A 19923-nucleotide genomic window follows, 5' to 3' on the forward strand; every position below is an offset into this window, starting at 1 on the left:
GGAGGCAATTTGTAAGAAGCAGTTGAAAAGTTTTTATTGAGGATTTTTTTTTTTTTTTTTTTATACTTTGTCGCTGTATCCGGTTTGTGAGGTAGCGCAAGAACAGACGAAAGAAATGGCCCAACCCCCCCCCCCATACACATGTATATACATACGTCCACACACGCAAATATACATACCTACACAGCTTTCCATGGTTTACCCCAGACGCTTCACATGCCTTGATTCAATCCACTGACAGCACGTCAACCCCGGTATACCACATCGCTCCAATTCACTCTATTCCTTGCCCTCCTTTCACCCTCCTGCATGTTCAGGCCCCGATCACACAAAATCTTTTTCACTCCATCTTTCCACCTCCAATTTGGTCTCCCTCTTCTCCTCGTTCCCTCCACCTCCGACACATATATCCTCTTGGTCAATCTTTCCTCACTCATCTCTCCATGTGCCCAAACCACTTCAAAACACCCTCTTCTGCTCTCTCAACCACGCTCTTTTTATTTCCACACATCTCTCTTACCCTTACGTTACTCACTCGATCAAACCACCTCACACCACACATTGTCCTCAAACATCTCATTTCCAGCACATCCATCCTCCTGCGCACAACTCTATCCATAGCCCACGCCTCGCAACCATACAACATTGTTGGAACCACTATTCCTTCAAACATACCCATTTTTGCTTTCCGAGATAATGTTCTCGACTTCCACACATTCTTCAAGGCCCCCAGAATTTTCGCCCCCTCCCCCACCCTATGATCCACTTCCGCTTCCATGGTTCCATCCGCTGCCAGATCCACTCCCAGATATCTAAAACACTTCACTTCCTCCAGTTTTTCTCCATTCAAACTCACCTCCCAATTGACTTGACCCTCAACCCTACTGTACCTAATAACCTTGCTCTTATTCACATTTACTCTTAACTTTCTTCTTCCACACACTTTACCAAACTCAGTCACCAGCTTCTGCAGTTTCTCACATGAATCAGCCACCAGCGCTGTATCATCAGCGAACAACAACTGACTCACTTCCCAAGCTCTCTCATCCCCAACAGACTTCATACTTGCCCCTCTTTCCAAAACTCTTGCATTCACCTCCCTAACAACCCCATCCATAAACAAATTAAACAACCATGGAGACACACACACCGCTGCCGCAAACTAATTCACTGAGAACAATCACTTACTCTCTTCCTACCGTACCATGCCTTACATCCTCGATAAAAACTTTTCTCTGGCTTCTAACATTTCCTCCCACACCATTATTCTTAATACCTTCCACAGGCGCATCTCTATCAACTCTTATCATATGCCTTCTCCAGGACTCCATGAATGTACATACAAATCATTTGCTTTTAAGTATTTCTCACATACACTCTTCAAAGCAAACACTGATACACAACCTCTACCACTTCTGAAAACCTGTGTGAGGAAGTACCAGGAGAGACTGAGTACAGAATGGAAAAAGGTGAGAACAAAGGACGTAAGGGGAGTGGGGGAGGAATGGGATGTATTTACGGGAAGCAGTGATGGCTTGCGCAAAAGATGCTTATAGCATGAGTAGTGTGGGAGGTGGGCAGATTAGAAAGGGTAGTGAGTGGTGGGATGAAGAAGTAAGATTATTAGTGAAAGAGAAGGGAGAGGCATTTGGACGGTTTTTGCAGGGAAATAATGCAAATGAGTGGGAGATGTATAAAAGAAAGAGGCAGGAGGTCAAGAGAAAGGTGCAAGAGGTGAAAAAGAGGGCAAATGAGAGTTGGGGTGAGAGAGTATCATCAAATTTTAGGGACAATAAAAAGATGTTTGAGAAGGAGGTAAATAAAGTGCGTAAGACGAGGGAACAAATGGGAACTTCAGTTAAGGGGGCAAATGGAAAGGTGATAACAAATAGTGGTGATGTGAGAAGATGGAGTGAGTATTTTGAAGGTTTGTTGAATGTGTTTGATGATAGAGTGGCAGATATAGGGTGTTTTGGTCGAGGTGGTGTGCAAAGTGAGAGGGTTAGGGAAAATAATTTGGTAAACAAAGAAGAGGTAGTAAAAGCTTTGCGGAAGATGAAGGCCGGCAAGGCAGCGGTTTGGATGGTATTGCAGTGGAATTTATTGAAAAAGGGGGTAACTGTATTGTTGACTGGTTGGTAAGGTTATCTAATGTATGTATGACTCATGGTGAAGTGCCTGAGGAATGGTGGAATGCTTGCATAGTGCCATTGTACAAAGGCAAAGGGGATAAAAGTGAGTGCTCAAACTACAGAGGTATACGTTTGTTGAGTATTCCAGGGAAATTATATGGGAGGGTATTGATTGAGAGGGTGAAGGCATGTACAGAGCATCAGATTGGGGAAGAGCAGTGTGGTTTCAGAAGTGGTAGAGGATGTGTGGATCAGGTGTTTGCTTTGAAGAATGTATGTGAGAAATACTTAGAAAAGCAAATGGATTTGTATGTAGCATTTATGGATCTGGAGAAGGCATATGATAGAGTTGATAGAGATGCTCTGTGGAAGGTATTAAGAATATATGGTGTGGAGGAGAAGTTGTTAGAAGCAGTGAAAACTTTTTATTGAGGATGTAAGGCATGTGTACGTGTAGGAAGAGAGGAAAGTGATAGGTTCACAGTGAATGTAGGTTTGCGGCAGGGGTGTGTGATGTCTCCATGGTTGTTTAATTTGTTTATGGATGGGGTTGTTCGGGAGGTGAATGCAAGAGTTTTGGAAAGAGGGGCAAGTATGAAGTCTGTTGTGGATGAGAGAGCTTGGGAAGTGAGTCAGTTGTTGTTCGCTGATGATACAGCGCTGGTGACTGATTCATGTGAGAAAATGCAGAAACTGGTGACTGAGTTTGGTAAAGTGTAAGAGCAAGGTTATTAGGTACAGTAGGGTTGAGGGTCAAGTCAATTGGGAGGTAAGTTTGAATGGAGAAAAACTGGAGGAAGCGAAGTGTTTTAGATACCTGGGAGTGGATTTGGCAGCAGATGGAACCATGGAGGTGGAAGTGTATCATAGGGTGGGGGTGGGGGCAACGTTCTGGGAGCGTTGAAGAAAGTGTGGAAGTTGAGAACATTATCTCGGAAAGCAAAAATGGGTATATATGAAGGAATAGTGATTACAACAATGTTATATCGTTGCAAGGCGTGGGCTATGGACAGAGTTGTGCAGAGGAGGGTGGATATGCTGGAAATGAGATGTTTGAGGACAATGTGTGGTGTGAGGTAGTTTGATCGAGTAAGTGATAATAGGGTAAGAGAGATGTGTGGTAATAAAAAGAGTGTGGTTGAGAGAGCAGAAGAGGGTGTTTTGAAATGGTTTGGTCACATGGAGAGAATGAGTGAGGAAAGATTGACCAAGAGGATATATGTGTCAGAGGTAGAGGGAACGAGGAGAAGTGGGAGACCAAATTGCAGGTGGAAAGATGTAGTGAAAAAGATTTTGAGTGATTGGGGCCTGAACCTGCAGGAGGGTGAAAGGCGCGCAAGGAATAGAGTGAATTTCAACGATATGATATAACATTGTTGTAACCACTATTCCTTCAAACATACCCATTTTTGCTTTCCGAGATAATGTTCTCGACATCCACACATCCTTCAAGGCGCCCAGAATTTTCGCCCCCTCCCCCACCCTATGATTCACTTCCGCTTCCATGGTTCCATCTGCTGCCAAATCCACTCCCAGATATCTAAAACACTTTACTTCCTCCAGTTTTCTCCATTCAAACTTACTTCCCAATTGACTTGACCCTCAACCCTACTGTACCTAATAACCTTGCTCATATTCACATTTACTCTCAGCTTTCTTCTTTCACACACTTTACCAAACTCAGTCACCAGCTTCTGCAGTTTCTCACATGAATCAGCCACCAGTGCTGTATCATCAGCGAACAACAACTGACTCACTTCCCAAGCTCTCTCATCCACAACAGACTGCATACTTGCCCCTCTTTCCAAAACTCTTGCATTTACCTTCCTAACAACCCCATCCATAAACAAATAAAACAACCATGGAGACATCACACACCCCTGCCGCAAACCTACATTCACTGAGAACCAATTACTTTCCTCTCTAACTACACGTAAACATGCCTTACATCCTCGATAAAAACTTTTCACTGCTTCTAACAACTTGCCTCCCACACCATATATTCTTAATACCTTCCACAGAGCATCTCCATCAACTCTATCATATGCCTTCTCCAGATCCATAAATGCTACATACAAATCCATTTGCTTTTCTAAGTATTTCCCACATACATGCTTCAAAGCAAACACCTGATCCACACATCCTCTACCACTTCTGAAACCACACTGCTCTTCCCCAATCTGATGCTCTGTACATGCCTTCACCCTCTCAATCAATACCCTCCCATATAATTTACCAGGAATACTCAACAAACTTATACCTCTGTAATTTGAGCACTCACTTTTGTCCCCTTTGCCTTTGTATAATGGCACTACGCAAGCATTCCGCCAATCCTCAGGCACCTTACTATGAATCATACATACATTAAATAACCTTACCAACCAGTCAACAATACAGTAACCCCCTTTTTTAATAAATTCCACCGCAATACCATCCAAACCCGCTGCCTGCTGGCTTTCATCTTCCGCAAAGCTTTTACTACCTCTTCTCTGTTTACCAAATCATTTTCCTTAACCCTCTCACTTTGCACACCACTTCGACCAAAACACCCTATATCTGCCACTCTTATCATCAAACACATTCAACAAACCTTCAAAATACTCACTCCATCTCCTCACATTACCACTACTTGTTATCACCTCTCCATTTGCCCCTTTCACTGAAGTTCCCATTTGTTCCCTTGTCTTACGCACTTTATTTACCTCCTTCCAAAACATCTTTTTATTCTCCCTAAAATTTAATGATATTCTCTCACCCCAACTCTCATTTGCCCTCTTTTTCACCTCTTGCACCTTTCTCTTGACCTCCTGCCTCTTTCTTTTATACATCTCCCACTCATTTGCATTATTTCCCTGCAAAAATCGTCCAAATGCCTCTCTCTTCTCTTTCACTAATAATCTTACTTATTCATCCCACCACTCACTACCCTTTCTAGTCTGCCAACCTCCCACGCTTCTCATGCTACAAGCATCTTTTGAGCAAGCCATCACTGCTTCCCTAAGTACATCCCATTCCTCTCCCACTCCCCTTACCTCCTTTGTTCTCACCTTTTTCCATTCTGTACTCAGTCTCTCTTGGTACTTCCTCACACAAGTCTCCTTCCCAAGTTCACTTACTCTCACCACTCATTTCAACCCAACATTCTCTCTTCTTTTCTGAAAACCTCTACAAATCTTCACCTTCGCCTCCACAAGATAATGATCAGACATCCCTCCAGTTGCACCTCTCAGCACATTAACATCCATAAGTCTCTCTTTCACGCGCCTATCAATTAACACATAATCCAATAACGCTCTCCGGCCATCTCTCCTACTTACATACGTATACTTATGTATATCTCTCTTTTTAAACCAGGTATTCCCAATCACCAGTCCTTTTTCAGCACATAAATCTACAAGCTCTTCACTATTTCCATTTGCAACACTGAACACCCCATGTAAACCAATTATTCCCTCAACTGCCACATTACTCACCTTTGCATTCAAATCACCCATCACTGTAGCCTGGTCTCATGCATCAAAACCACTAACACACTCATTCAGCTGCTCCCAAAACACTTGCCTCTCATGATCTTTCTTCTCATGCCCAGGTGCATATGCACCAATAATCACCCATCTCTCTCCATCACCTTTCAATTTTACCCATATAAATCTAGAGTTTACTTTCTTACACTCTGTCACATACTCCCACCACTCCTGTTTCAGGGGTAGTGCTACTCCTTCCCTTGTTCATGTCATCTCACTAATCCCTGACTTTACTCCCAAGACATTTCCAAGCCACTCTTCCCCTTTACCCTTGAGCTTCGTTTCACTCAGAGCCAAAACATCCAGGTTCCTTTCCTCAAACATACTACCTATCTCTCCTTTTTTTCTCATCTTGGTTACATCCACACACATTTAGACACCCCAATCTGAGCCTTCAAGGAGGATGAGCACTCCCCGCATGACTCCTTCTTTTGTATCCCCTTTTAGAAAGTTAAAATACAAGGAGGGTTTCCAGACCCCTGCTCCCGTCCCCTTTAGTCGCCTTCTACGACACATGAGGAATGCATGGGAAGTATTCTTTCTCCCTTATCCCCCCCCCCCTCTCTCTCTCTCTCTCTCTCTCTCTCTCTATATATATATATATATATATATTTTTTTTTTTTTTTTTTTTATACTTTGTCGCTGTCTCCCGCGTTTGCGAGGTAGCGCAAGGAAACAGACGAAAGAAATGGCCCAACCCCCCCCATACACATGTATATACATACGTCCACACACACAAATATACATACCTACACGGCTTTCCATGGCTTACCCCAGACGCTTCACATGCCTTGATTCAATCCACTGACAGCACGTCAACCCGGTATACCACATCGCTCCAATTCACTCTATTCCTTGCCCTCCTTTCACCCTCCTGCATGTTCAGGCCCCGATCACACAAAATCTTTTTCACTCCATCTTTCCACCTCCAATTTGGTCTCCCTCTTCTCCTTATTCCCTCCACCTCCGACACATATATCCTCTTGGTCAATCTTTCCTTACTCATCCTCTCCATGTGCCCAAACCACTTCAAAACACCCTCTTCTGCTCTCTCAACCACGCTCTTTTTATTTCCACACATCTCTCTTACCCTTACGTTACTCACTCGATCAAACCACCTCACACCACACATTGTCCTCAAACATCTCATTTCCAGCACATCCATCCTCCTGCGCACAACTCTATCCATAGCCCACGCCTCGCAACCATACAACATTGTTGGAACCACTATTCCTTCAAACATACCCATTTTCGCTTTCCGAGATAATGTTCTCGACTTCCACACATTCTTCAAGGCCCCCAGAATTTTCGCCCCCTCCCCCACCCTATGATCCACTTCCGCTTCCATGGTTCCATCCGCTGCCAGATCCACTCCCAGATATCTAAAACACTTCACTTCCTCCAGTTTTTCTCCATTCAAACTCACCTCCCAATTGACTTGACCCTCAACCCTACTGTACCTAATAACCTTGCTCTTATTCACATTTACTCTTAACTTTCTTCTTCCACACACTTTACCAAACTCAGTCACCAGCTTCTGCAGTTTCTCACATGAATCAGCCACCAGTGCTGTATCATCAGCGAACAACAACTGACTCACTTCCCAAGCTCTCTCATCCCCAACAGACTTCATACCTGCCCCTCTTTCCAAAACTCTGGCATTTACCTCTGGCAATTCACTCTATTCTTTGCCCTCCTTTCACCCTCCTGCATGTTCAGGCCCCGATCACAGAAAATCTTTTTCACTCCATCTTTCCACCTCCAATTTGGTCTCCCTCTTCTCCTCGTTCCCTCCACCTCTGACACATACATCCTCTTGGTCAATCTTTCCTCACTCATTCTCTCCATGTGACCAAACCATTTCAAAACACCCTCTTCTGCTCTCTCAACCACGCTCTTTTTATTTCCACACATCTCTCTTACCCTTACGTTACTTACTCGATCAAACCACCTCACACCACACATTGTCCTCAAACATCTCATTTCCAGCACATCCATCCTCCTGCGCATGACTCTATCCATAGTCCACGCCTCGCAACCATACAACATTGTTGGAGCCACTATTCCTTCAAACATACCCATTTTTGCTTTCCGAGATAATGTTCTCGACTTCCACACATTCTTCAAGGCTCCCAGAATTTTCGCCCCCTCCCCCACCCTATGATCCACTTCCGCTTCCATGGTTCCATCCGCTGCCAGATCCACTCCCAGATATCTAAAACACTTCACTTCCTCCAATTTTTCTCCATTCAAACTCACCTCCCAATTGATTTGACCCTCAACCCTACTGTACCTAATAACCTTGCTCTTATTCACATTTACTCTTAACTTTCTTCTTTCACACACTTTACCAAACTCAGTCACCAGCTTCTGCAGTTTCTCACATGAATCAGCCACCAGCGCTGTATCATCAGCGAACAACAACTGACTCACTTCCCAAGCTCTCTCATCCCCAACAGACTTCATACTTGCCCCTCTTTCCAAAACTCTTGCATTCACCTCCCTAACAACCCCATCCATAAACAAATTAAACAACCATGGAGACATCACACACCCCTGCCGCAAACCTACATTCACTGAGAACCAATCACTTTCCTCTCTTCCTACACGTACACATGCCTTACATCCTCGATAAAAACTCGAGAAGAGGTAGTAAAAGCTTTGCGGAAGATGAAAGCCGGCAAGGCAGCAGGTTTGGATGGTTTTGCAGTGGAATTTATTAAAAAAGGGGGTGACTGTATTGTTGACTGGTTGGTAAGGTTATTTAATGTATGTATGACTCATGGTGAGGTGCCTGAGGATTGGCGGAATGCGTGCATAGTGCCATTGTACAAAGGCAAAGGGGATAAGAGTGAGTGCTCAAATTACAGAGGTATAAGTTTGTTGAGTATTCCTGGCAAATTATATGGGAGGGTATTGATTGAGAGGGTGAAGGCATGTACAGAGCATCAGATTGGGGAAGAGCAGTGTGGTTTCAGAAGTGGTAGAGGATGTGTGGATCAGGTGTTTGCTTTGAAGAATGTATGTGAGAAATACTTAGAAAAGCAAATGGATTTGTATGTAGCATTTATGGATCTAGAGAAGGCATATGATAGAGTTGATAGAGATGCTCTGTGGAAGGTATTAAGAATATATGGTGTGGGAGGCAAGTTGTTAGAAGCAGTGAAAAGTTTTTATTGAGGATATTTTTTTTTTTTTTTTTATACTTTGTCGCTGTATCCCGCGTTTGTGAGGTAGCGCAAGGAAACAGACGAAAGAAATGGCCCAACCCCCCCATACACATGTATATACATACGTCCACACACGCAAATATGCATACCTACACAGCTTTCCATGGTCTACCCCAGACGCTTCACATGCCTTGATTCAATCCACTGACAACACGTCAACCCCGGTATACCACATCGCTCCAATTCACTCTATTCCTTGCCCTCCTTTCACCCTCCTGCATGTTCAGGCCCCGATCACACAAAATCTTTTTCACTCCATCTTTCCACCTCTAATTTGGTCTCCCTCTTCTCCTTGCTCCCTCCACCTCCGACACATATATCCTCTTGGTCAATCTTTCCTCACTCATCCTCTCCATGTGCCCAAACCACTTCAAAACACCCTCTTCTGCTCTCTCAACCACGCTCTTTTTATTTCCACACATCTCTCTTACCCTTACGTTACTCACTCAATCAAACCACCTCACACCACACATTGTCCTCAAACATCTCATTTCCAGCACATCCATCCTCCTGCGCACAACTCTATCCATAGCCCACGCCTCGCAACCATACAACATTGTTGGAACCACTATTCCTTCAAACATACCCATTTTTGCTTTCCGAGATAATGTTCTCGACTTCCACACATTCTTCAAGGCCCCCAGAATTTTCGCCCCCTCCCCCACCCTATGAGCCACTTCTGCTTCCATGGTTCCATCTGCTGCCAGATCCACTCCCAGATATCTAAAACACTTCACTTCCTCCAGTTTTTCTCCATTCAAACTCACCTCCCAATTGACTTGACCCTCAACCCTACTGTACCTAATAACCTTGCTCTTATTCACATTTACTCTTAACTTTCTTCTTCCACACACTTTACCAAACTCAGTCACCAGCTTCTGCAGTTTCTCACATGAATCAGCCACCAGCGCTGTATCATCAGCGAACAACAACTGACTCACTTCCCAAGCTCTCTCATCCCCAACAGACTTCATACTTGCCCCTCTTTCCAAAACTCTTGCATTCACCTCCCTAACAACCCCATCCATAAACAAAACAAACAACCATGGAGACATCACACACCCCTGCCGCAAACCTACATTCACTGAGAACCAATCACTTTCCTCTCTTCCTACACGTACACATGCCTTACATCCTCGATAAAAAAACTTTTCACTGCTTCTAACAACTTTCCTCCCACACCATATATTCTTAATACCTTCCACAGAGCATCTCTATCAACTCTATCATATGCCTTCTCCAGATCCATGAATGCTACATACAAATCCATTTGCTTTTCTAAGTATTTCTCACATACACTCTTCAAAGCAAACACCTGATCCACACATCCTCTACCACTTCTGAAACCTGTGTGAGGAAGTACCAGGAGAGACTGAGTACAGAATGGAAAAAGGTGAGAACAATGGAAGCAAGGGGAGTGGGGGAGGAATGGGATGTATTTAGGGAATCAGTGATGGAGTGCGCAAAAGATGCTTGTGGCATGAGAAGAGTGGGAGGTGGGTTGATTAGAAAGGGTGGTGAGTGGTGGGATGAAGAAGTAAGAGTATTAGTGAAAGAGAAGAGAGAGGCATTTGGACGATTTTTGCAGGGAAAAAATGCAATTGAGTGGGGGATGTATAAAAGAAAGAGACAGGAGGTCAAGAGAAAGGTGCAAGAGGTGAAAAAAAAAAGAGCAAATGAGAGTTGGGGTGAGAGAGTATCATTAAATTTTAGGGAGAATAAAAAGATGTTCTGGAAGGAGGTAAATAAAGTGCGTAAGACAAGGGAGCAAATGGGAACTTCAGTGAAGGGCGCAAATGGGGAGGTGATAACAAGTAGTGGTGATGTGAGAAGGAGATGGAGTGAGTATTTTGAAGGTTTGTTGAATGTGTTTGATGATAGAGTGGCAGATATAGGGTGTTTTGGTCGAGGTGGTGTGCAAAGTGAGAGGGTTAGGGAAAATGATTTGGTAAACAGAGAAGAGGTAGTGAAAGCTTTGCGGAAGATGAAAGCCGGCAAGGCAGCAGGTTTGGATGGTATTGCAGTGGAATTTATTAAAAAAGGGGGTGACTGTATTGTTGACTGGTTGGTAAGGTTATTTAATGTATGTATGACTCATGGTGAGGTGCCTGAGGATTGGCGGAATGCATGCATAGTGCCATTGTACAAAGCAAAGGGGATAAGAGTGAGTGCTCAAATTACAGAGGTATAAGTTTGTTGAGTTTGTTGAGGATATATATATATATATATATTATATATATATGCGCAATTGAGTGGGAGATGTATAAAACAAAGAGACAGGAGGTCAAGAGAAAGGTGCAAGAGGTGAAAAAGAGGGCAAATGAGAGTTGGGGTGAGAGAGTATCATTAAATTTTAGGGAGAATAAAAAGATGTTCTGGAAGGAGGTAAATAAAGCGCGTAAGACAAGGGAGCAAATGGGAACTTCAGTGAAGGGCGCAAATGGGGAGGTGATAAGAAGTAGTGGTGATGTGAGAAGGAGATGAAGTGAGTATTTTGAAGGTTTGTTGAATGTGTTTGATGATAGAGTGGCAGATATAGGGTGTTTTGGTCGAGGTGGTGTGCAAAGTGAGAGGGTTAGGGAAAATGATGTGGTAAACAGAGAAGTGGTAGTAAAAGCTTTGCGGAAGATGAAAGCCGGCAAGGCAGCAGGTTTGGATGGTATTGCAGTGGAATTTATTAAAAAAGGGGGTGACTGTATTATTGACTGGTTGGTAAGGTTATTTAATGTATGTATGACTCATGGTGAGGTGCCTGAGGATTGGCGGAATGCGTGCATAGTGCCATTGTACAAAGGCAAAGGGGATAAGAGTGAGTGCTCAAATTACAGAGGTATAAGTCTGTTGAGTATTCCTGGTAAATTATATGGGAGGGTATTGATTGAGAGGGTGAAGGCATGTACAGAGCATCAGATTGGGGAAGAGCAGTGTGGTTTCAGAAGTGGTAGAGGATGTGTGGATCAGGTGTTTGCTTTGAAGAATGTATGTGAGAAATACTTAGAAAAGCAAATGGATTTGTATGTAGCATTTATGGATCTGGAGAAGGCATATGATAGAGTTGATAGAGATGCTCTGTGGAAGGTATTAAGAATATATGGTGTGGGAGGCAAGTTGTTAGAAGCAGTGAAAAGTTTTTATCGAGGATGTAAAGCATGTGTACGTGTAGGAAGAGAGGAAAGTGATTGGTTCTCATTGAATGTAGGTTTGCGGCAGGGGTGTGTGATGTCTCCATGGTTGTTTAATTTGTTTATGGATGGGGTTGTTAGGGAGGTGAATGCAAGAGTTTTGGAAAGAGGGGCAAGTATGAAGTCTGTTGTGGATGAGAGAGCTTGGGAAGTGAGTCAGTTGTTGTTCGCTGATGATACAGCGCTGGTGGCTGATTCATGTGAGAAACTGCAGAAGCTGGTGACTGAGTTTGGTAAAGTGTGTGAAAGAAGAAAGTTAAGAGTAAATGTGAATAAGAGCAAGGTTATTAGGTACAGTAGGGTTGAGGGTCAAGTCAATTGGGAGGTAAGTTTGAATGGAGAAAAACTGGAGGAAGTAAAGTGTTTTAGATATCTGGGAGTGGATTTGGCAGCGGATGGAACCATGGGATCGGAAGTGGATCATAGGGTGGGGGAGGGGGCGAAAATCCTGGGAGCCTTGAAGAATGTGTGGAAGTCGAGAACATTATCTCGGAAAGCAAAAATGGGTATGTTTGAAGGAATAGTGGTTCCAACAATGTTGTATGGTTGCAAGGCGTGGGCTATGGACAGAGTTGTCCGCAGGAGGGTGGATGTGCTGGAAATGAGATGTTTGAGGACAATGTGTGGTGTGAGGTGGTTTGATCGAGTAAGTAACGTAAGGGTAAGAGAGATGTGTGGAAATAAAAAGAGCGTGGTTGAGAGAGCAGAAGAGGGTGTTTTGAAATGGTTTGGGCACATGGAGAGAATGAGTGAGGACAGATTGACCAAGAGGATATATGTGTCGGAGGTGGAGGGAACGAGGAGAAGTGGGAGACCAAATTGGAGGTGGAAAGATGGAGTGAAAAAGATTTTGTGTGATTGGGGCTTGAACATGCAGGAGGGTGAAAGGAGGGCAAGGAATAGAGTGAATTGGATCGATGTGGTATACTGGGGTTGACGTGCTGTCAGTGGATTGAATCAGGGCATGTGAAGCGTCTGGGTGGAAAGCTGTGTAGGTATGTATATTTGCGTGTGTGGACGTATGTATATACATGTGTAAGGGGGTGGGTTAGACCATTTCTTTTGTCTGTTTCCTTGTGCTACCTCGCAAACGCGGGGACAGCGGCAAAAAAAAAAAAAAAAATTATTCATACTTGTTTGCTGTATCCTGCATTAGCGAGGTGTAGGGTAGGTAGGGGAGAAAAAAAAGGGCCTCATTTTCTCTCATCCATTTTCTAGCCGTCTTGTGTAATGAGCCAATTTATTATTATTATCTGTGTATATATGGGGTGATCATAACCTACCAGTGGTGCTCCCACCTGCTAGACAGGGGTCCCGGGTTTGATCCTGGCTGCTGGAGGTTTGTATGTTATAAGGAAGTGCACTATAGTCATGTATGTATGTATGTCTGTCTGTATATCTCTGATGCCCAGTCCCTCCAGGAACTCCCATCAAAGGGGCGTTGGGAAGGTTGGCCACAACAAAAGTGTCTCCATTTATCCCTGTCCTTACATAGCATCCTCACATACACCATTCCATGCCCTTTTCCTCCATTTCTTTCCCTGAAGCAATCCTCCACTCTGTTTCCCATGTCACAAGTGGTCTTCCTCTCACACCACCCCAATTAGCCATACTGTCATACACTCTGAATATTCCCAGTCTTGCATTCTTTCCACATGCCCAAGCCACTTCAAAGTATTATGTTTCACTCACTCTACCTCTCCACAATTCATTCCCTTTGCATCTAATCTTACTGCATGGTCTTCAAGTAAGATAATTTTCACTGCTTGGATTCTTAACCTCTGTGACTCATTCCATGTGTTTCGGTTGCAAAGGTCAGGGTCCGGAGTACTATGCAATCCCATAATCTTTTCCGCCCTTCCATACCAATAACTCTGCCCTTCATTATTCTATCAAGGGACTCGGTGATTTCTTCCCTATACTGCTCTCTTCCTTATCTTTCCTTCCATATCACCAAACATACCTAAGATAGCTCCAAAATACTTCAATTCTACTTCCTCTTCCAATCTTTCTCTCCCCATATCTATAAGAGTTTAGTATAAGTTCTTCTGTCACTCTGTAAGACTTTGCAGAATCTATACTTTCACTCTTTCTTTGTCAAACCATTACTTTAGTTTTACTTGCATTTACCTCCAGTTACCTTTGTTTTAACATCATAAAACACACAACCTTCTGCAACTATTCACTCACAGTAAACAAGTTATCATTCACAAACATGTTGGTCACAAGTCACTATACCTCACCACCACATTCTGTCTTTGCACTCCTTTTCTCAAATTTAGCTTTCATCTCTTTTATCATTCCTTTCTTTTCTTTTCTTTCAAACTATTCGCCATTTCCCGCATTAGCGAGGTAGCGTTAAGAACAGAGGACTGGGCCTTGAGGGAATACCCTCACCTGGCCCAATTCTCTGTTCCTTCTTTTGGGAAAAAAAAAAAAAAAAAAAAAAAAAAAAACGAGAGGGGAGGATTTCCAGCCCCCCGCTCCCTCCCCTTTTAGTCGCCTTCTACGACACGCAGGGAATACGTGGGAAGTATTCTTTCTCCCCTATCCCCATATATATATATATATATATATATATATATATATATATATCTTTTTTTTCTTTCTTTCAAACTATTCGCCATTTCCCGCATTAGCGAGGTAGCGTTAAGAACAGAGGACTGGGCCTTGAGGGAATACCCTCACCTGGCCCAATTCTCTGTTCCTTCTTTTGGAAAAAAAAAAAAAAAAAAAAAAAAAAAAAAAAAAAGAGAGGGGAGGATTTCCAGCCCCCCGCTCCCTCCCCTTTTAGTCGCCTTCTACGACACGCAGGGAATACGTGGGAAGTATTCTTTCTCCCCTATCCCCAGGGATATATATATATATATATATATATATATATATATATATATATATATATATATATATATATATATATATATATATATATATATGTTAAAAAGCCACGGTGACATCAAACAGGCCAGTCTCACACTCACATGTATACTGAAACTTTCACTCGACTCTCCGTTAACCCGTACATATACGGTTGTTACTCTAGTGAAGGCTTTCACACCATCCATTCTTAACACATCCCATACAACATTTCACACTGTCATACACTTTCTCCTGATTCACAAAAGCTGCATAGAGCTTCTTTAAGAACCTTTTGCTAGATACTTTTCCACAGTCATTTTCACTACAAAAATCTGTTCTACACATTCCTTACATATCCTAAAACTCCCTTACTCCTCACTTATTCTGCATTCAGTCACTTTCATCACTCTATACATTAACACTCTCGCATACACTTTTCATGGTATACTTAACTGTCATTCCCTATAATTGCTACATACATCCTTAGCACTTTTTACTTTGATTTAAGGAACAATAACAGCTTTCACCCAATTGTTAGGCACAGCCTTCTCTTTCCATGTTGAATTACATATCTGCATCCATTCCGTCTTACTGTCTCCTCCATACTTCAACATTTCAGCCATAATGCCATCCACTCCAGGTGCCTTTCATATCTTATACTTCTTTATTGCCCTTTTTACCTCCCTTATTGCTAAAGGCCCATGCACTTGTATCCTTTTCCTTCCATCCTCCATACCCATACATTTAACGACTACTGCCTCACCTTCTCTCACATTCATCAGTTCTTCAAAATACTCTTTCCATCTTTCTTTCACTTCCTCCTTTTATTCAGAAACTCGCCTTCCGTACTTCTTACATTTACATTTCCACTATTATATGCATCTCTCCTTTTCACCTCTTTCCAGTACAGTTTCTTGTTTTTCCTACACTTTTCACTTTCTTCCAAAACCTTTATTTAATCTTTTTTGCTTTTCTTTATAAGCTTCTTAACATTCTGCTTACACTTATCAAATTCCTCCCTCCCTTTGTTGAACTCTGACAGGTACATTTTTTCAAGCAATCTATCATATTCCTTTTTTTCTATTTCACAGCATTTCTAATCTTATCCGTCAATCATGCATTTCCTCTTTTATTCTTGTCTCATGACATTGTATCCAACCACTAATTCTACAACCATTAAATTCCTTTTTTTTTCTATTTCACAGCATTTCTAATCTTATCTGTCCATCATGCATTTCCCCTTTTATTCTTATGTCTCATGACATTGTATCCTACTACTAATTCTACAACCATTTACAGTCTTTCTCTAAACATTTAACACATTCACCAATGATTGCATTTCTACATTTACTACACTCCTTTTTGCATTCTTTCCAATTCATCTTCTCATTTGCCAACACTTTACCTCAACTTTCTTCCTTACTCCATATCTCCACTTCTCACTGATCCTCACCTTCATCAGCTGCAAAATGGTCAGAGTCTCCAAAGAATTCTCTCACAGCTCTCACATCCAGGACAAGCTTTCTCAACCATTCGACCCCTGCCACATAGTCAATCAAACCGTTTTTTCAACACAAGATGATTATCATGAGCTGAAAAAAGATGTTTTGTAAGGAAGAAACTCCTCTCAGCACAGACTTCCACAAGATAACTTCCATTCTCCTTTGCTCCCGACACTTCCCATCTGCCAGCCATCTCGCCAATTTAGTCACATCCCACCATTGCATTCACATCACCCATTACAACTACCTTTTACTCCTACACCAAACCAATCGTACAGTCATTCATATTTCCTTACATCACTCAGTCTTCATATTCACAGGTGTATCCTTCATAATTCCAATCTTCCCTTTCACCCACACCGTCCATTCTGTCCATGTTCTGTAACACCTTCCCATACTCTCAGTGATAGCACAATTTCACATCCCTAATAATTTTCATTTATTCCTATCCATATCACTCCATCCACACCATCCAACAACTTTTGTTCGTCATTTCCAGTTTTTATCCATACATCTGCTCAAGGATATGGCACTCCTTAGTGTGACATATTCTTGGGCCATCGAGTGCATAGATTCGAATCCTGATTGTGGCAGTCAGTCCACAGTCAACCTAGTTGTTTTTCCACCCCTAGGGGTCAATTGATAAAACAGGTACCTTGCTCATGTTAGGATGTATGTATATATAGTGTTAGAGATTGCCTTGATTAGGGCCTACTGCCCGTGCTGTCTCAGCTAACATAAATCCCCAGCATATCCAAACAATGACATGAAATATTGAGGATAAAGTCATGTCACCTGTTGTTTGCCTCCAGAATGCTCAAATATTTCTGACTAAATTAATGTTGCCATATTCCACATGTGGTGAATCATGTACTGTTTCTATAAGTATGCAGAATGCTTTATCTTTAGACTAATTGTTCCTTGCTGTCATGAACCTGTGTGACCAATGATTCAACTGAGCTCAGCCTTTGCTGATCCTTTCCTATCTTGCAGCTGGGTGGGTGTGCAGTGCTGGGGGTGGCCATCTGGACACTGTTGGAAAAGCAGCCGTATACAGTACTTCTACGCACTGGTCTCTATGCTGCCATTCCTTTTCTCCTGTTGCTGGCTGGGATTATTGTCATTTTCGCAGCCCTCCTTGCCTGCTGCGCCATCCTAAGGGAGGACCGCTGCTATCTACTTGTCGTGAGTCATGCTAAATTTTTACTTGGGCCTTTGACTTTTATTCTTAAGCATATCACTCATTAAATTTGTTTGTTTTATAAGTAAAAGAGTAAGAAACCTTACCTATGATATTGGGAATGCCTACCCTTTGCCAGCCCATGGCACTGTGTGACTCAGAACCCTTTTACTCCAAAAATAATTCCCACAAGAAGTGCACATCTTTATATACTTGATCCATTGCATGGAAATGGGAAAAAGTTGATGATGAAAAATTGGCAGAACATGTGATAGTTTTGAAATCTGAAGTTATTTATAAATGTAATGCTGCTTTATTCATAGAAATATTGTATAGGATGACCAGTGACAAAATTATTGAATGAGAACATCTATTTATGTATCTGATGCCCATTCCCTCCAGGAATTCCCATTAAGGGGATGGCCATGTCAAACGTCTCCACTCATCCTTTCCTTGCATGCCTCCCTTGCATACACCATTCAATGCATTCTTCCATTTCTCTCCCTCCAGTGCTCTTCCACTTTATTTCCCCATGTCAAACCAACCCCTTCAATTGTATCGTCATGTACTTTCCTTGTAAACTTCCCGTCTTGCATTCCTTCCACGTGCCCAAACTACTGTAAGGTATTGCGTTTCACCTGCTCCACCACTCCACAATTCATTCCCTTTGCATTCCCTGCCATTAACACATCTCTCATATACCCCTTCATTTCTTTCTTCATTCCACTTAGTCATCCCACATGCTTCTCTCAAGAAGCTCATTTCCACAGCCCTCTGTGACTCAATCCATGTTCATGTTTCAGGTACATTGGTCAGGGTTGCCAGGACTATTCTATCCCTGAATCCTTTCTTCACTTCCTCTACCCTTTGTTATTCTATTAAGGGATTCAATCACTCTTCTACCTGTACAGCTCTCTCCCGTATCTCTCCTTGCATATCACCATACTTACCCAAGATAGCTCCTAAATACTTAAATTCTCTCACCTCTTCCTGTCATTCCTCCCCATATCTATAACTTTCACCTTGTTTTTTTGAAACACCATTACTTTACCTTTAATTGCATTAGTTAGTAAACTAATTACCCAGAATGTCATACATGGTAAAGGATGATTTCAAACATGATTTACCCAAATGCTGCTGGCATACATATAATCAATATCATTTTGATGGGTCCCATTACTCAGGTTTGGTTGGGAAAAAAAATGCGCAATATGATATCATGGGTCTGACTACAAGTTACGATGGGTAACCATTTCATGACTTTGATAATAGGGAACAAAGAAGCATGTCAAAGGAGCCTTCTAGAGATGGGTTGCCACAGGGCTCATTTTGGAACCATTGCTCATTACCTACCATATGTAAATGGTTAATGCAGTGGACTGGGCTTGTACCTGAATATGATTACAAATGATTCTAAGGTCATGAGGGAAATAAAGTGATGATTTCATGAACTAACAAAGGAATCCAGACAAACGCTAAAGTTGGTCTGATACTTGACTAATGGACTTCAATCCAATTACTAATGGGAATAGGACATAGTGAAACAAGACCTCAATATCCACAGTATTTATCAGGAAGTAAGCTGTAGGAATCTGTGTTAGACAGACTTGGGCTTTGACAATGTTCCTAACCTATCCCCTCAGCTCCACCATAGCAGAATTGTAAATGGGACAAACTGTCTGCTGGCAAATACTGGAACTGCTTTTAAGTATGTGAATAAGGAAATATTCAGAAAACTGGTATCACATATTAGGTCAAAGCTAGGATACGTTTCTTAAGTTTGTTCGCCACACTTAAACACAGAGAGAAGTTTGAGGCAATAAATTTGGCTAATTTGGAAGGGTAAGCAGTGACTCATATTAAAAAAGAACAAATAACGAAATCCGTTGGTCAGTCATGAGATTATCTGCTAAAAGGTTTCTACATGTCTGTTAGGGGGCAAATATCGTTTTACCAAACATAACTAATTTCTTTGAATTTATTATCCAGCAACAATTTGAATATTTGAACAATTTACTTTAACTCTGTCATGGGGTAACATTTATGTTGACAATCTACATTTTCCTTGATATACATAACCTTTACTGTCACAGTATTCAGTATTACTGAATAAAATGTAATGTTCCAAATCATCCTTCACATTACTGTACTCTCAAAATGCTACTTTTGATGCAAGGGTAAAACAAACTTTATTACCTTTGGTTTGGATTCTGTTCCTAGGTGTGTGCAGGATTTTTCCTTGGGGAACAAAAGTCAAAATAAGTGGAACAAGTCTTCAGAATGATGTTTGTATAGGAAAGGGAAATTGGATGTG

At 42.1% G+C, this 19923-nt stretch overlaps 1 protein-coding gene across 1 annotated transcript in view; it reads left to right on the plus strand.

Moving 5' to 3' along the window:
• LOC139758520 (CD151 antigen-like) overlaps nucleotides 1-19923 on the plus strand; it is a 190010-nt gene that overhangs the window by 155250 nt on the left and 14837 nt on the right. Inside the window, exon 3 of the mRNA XM_071680039.1 lies at nucleotides 17423-17614. Coding sequence (XP_071536140.1) covers nucleotides 17423-17614 — 192 coding nt within the window. The remainder of the gene's footprint in view (nucleotides 1-17422; nucleotides 17615-19923) is intronic.

This window comes from Panulirus ornatus, chromosome 30 (assembly GCF_036320965.1).
Source record: "Panulirus ornatus isolate Po-2019 chromosome 30, ASM3632096v1, whole genome shotgun sequence".
NCBI lineage: Eukaryota > Metazoa > Arthropoda > Malacostraca > Decapoda > Palinuridae > Panulirus > Panulirus ornatus.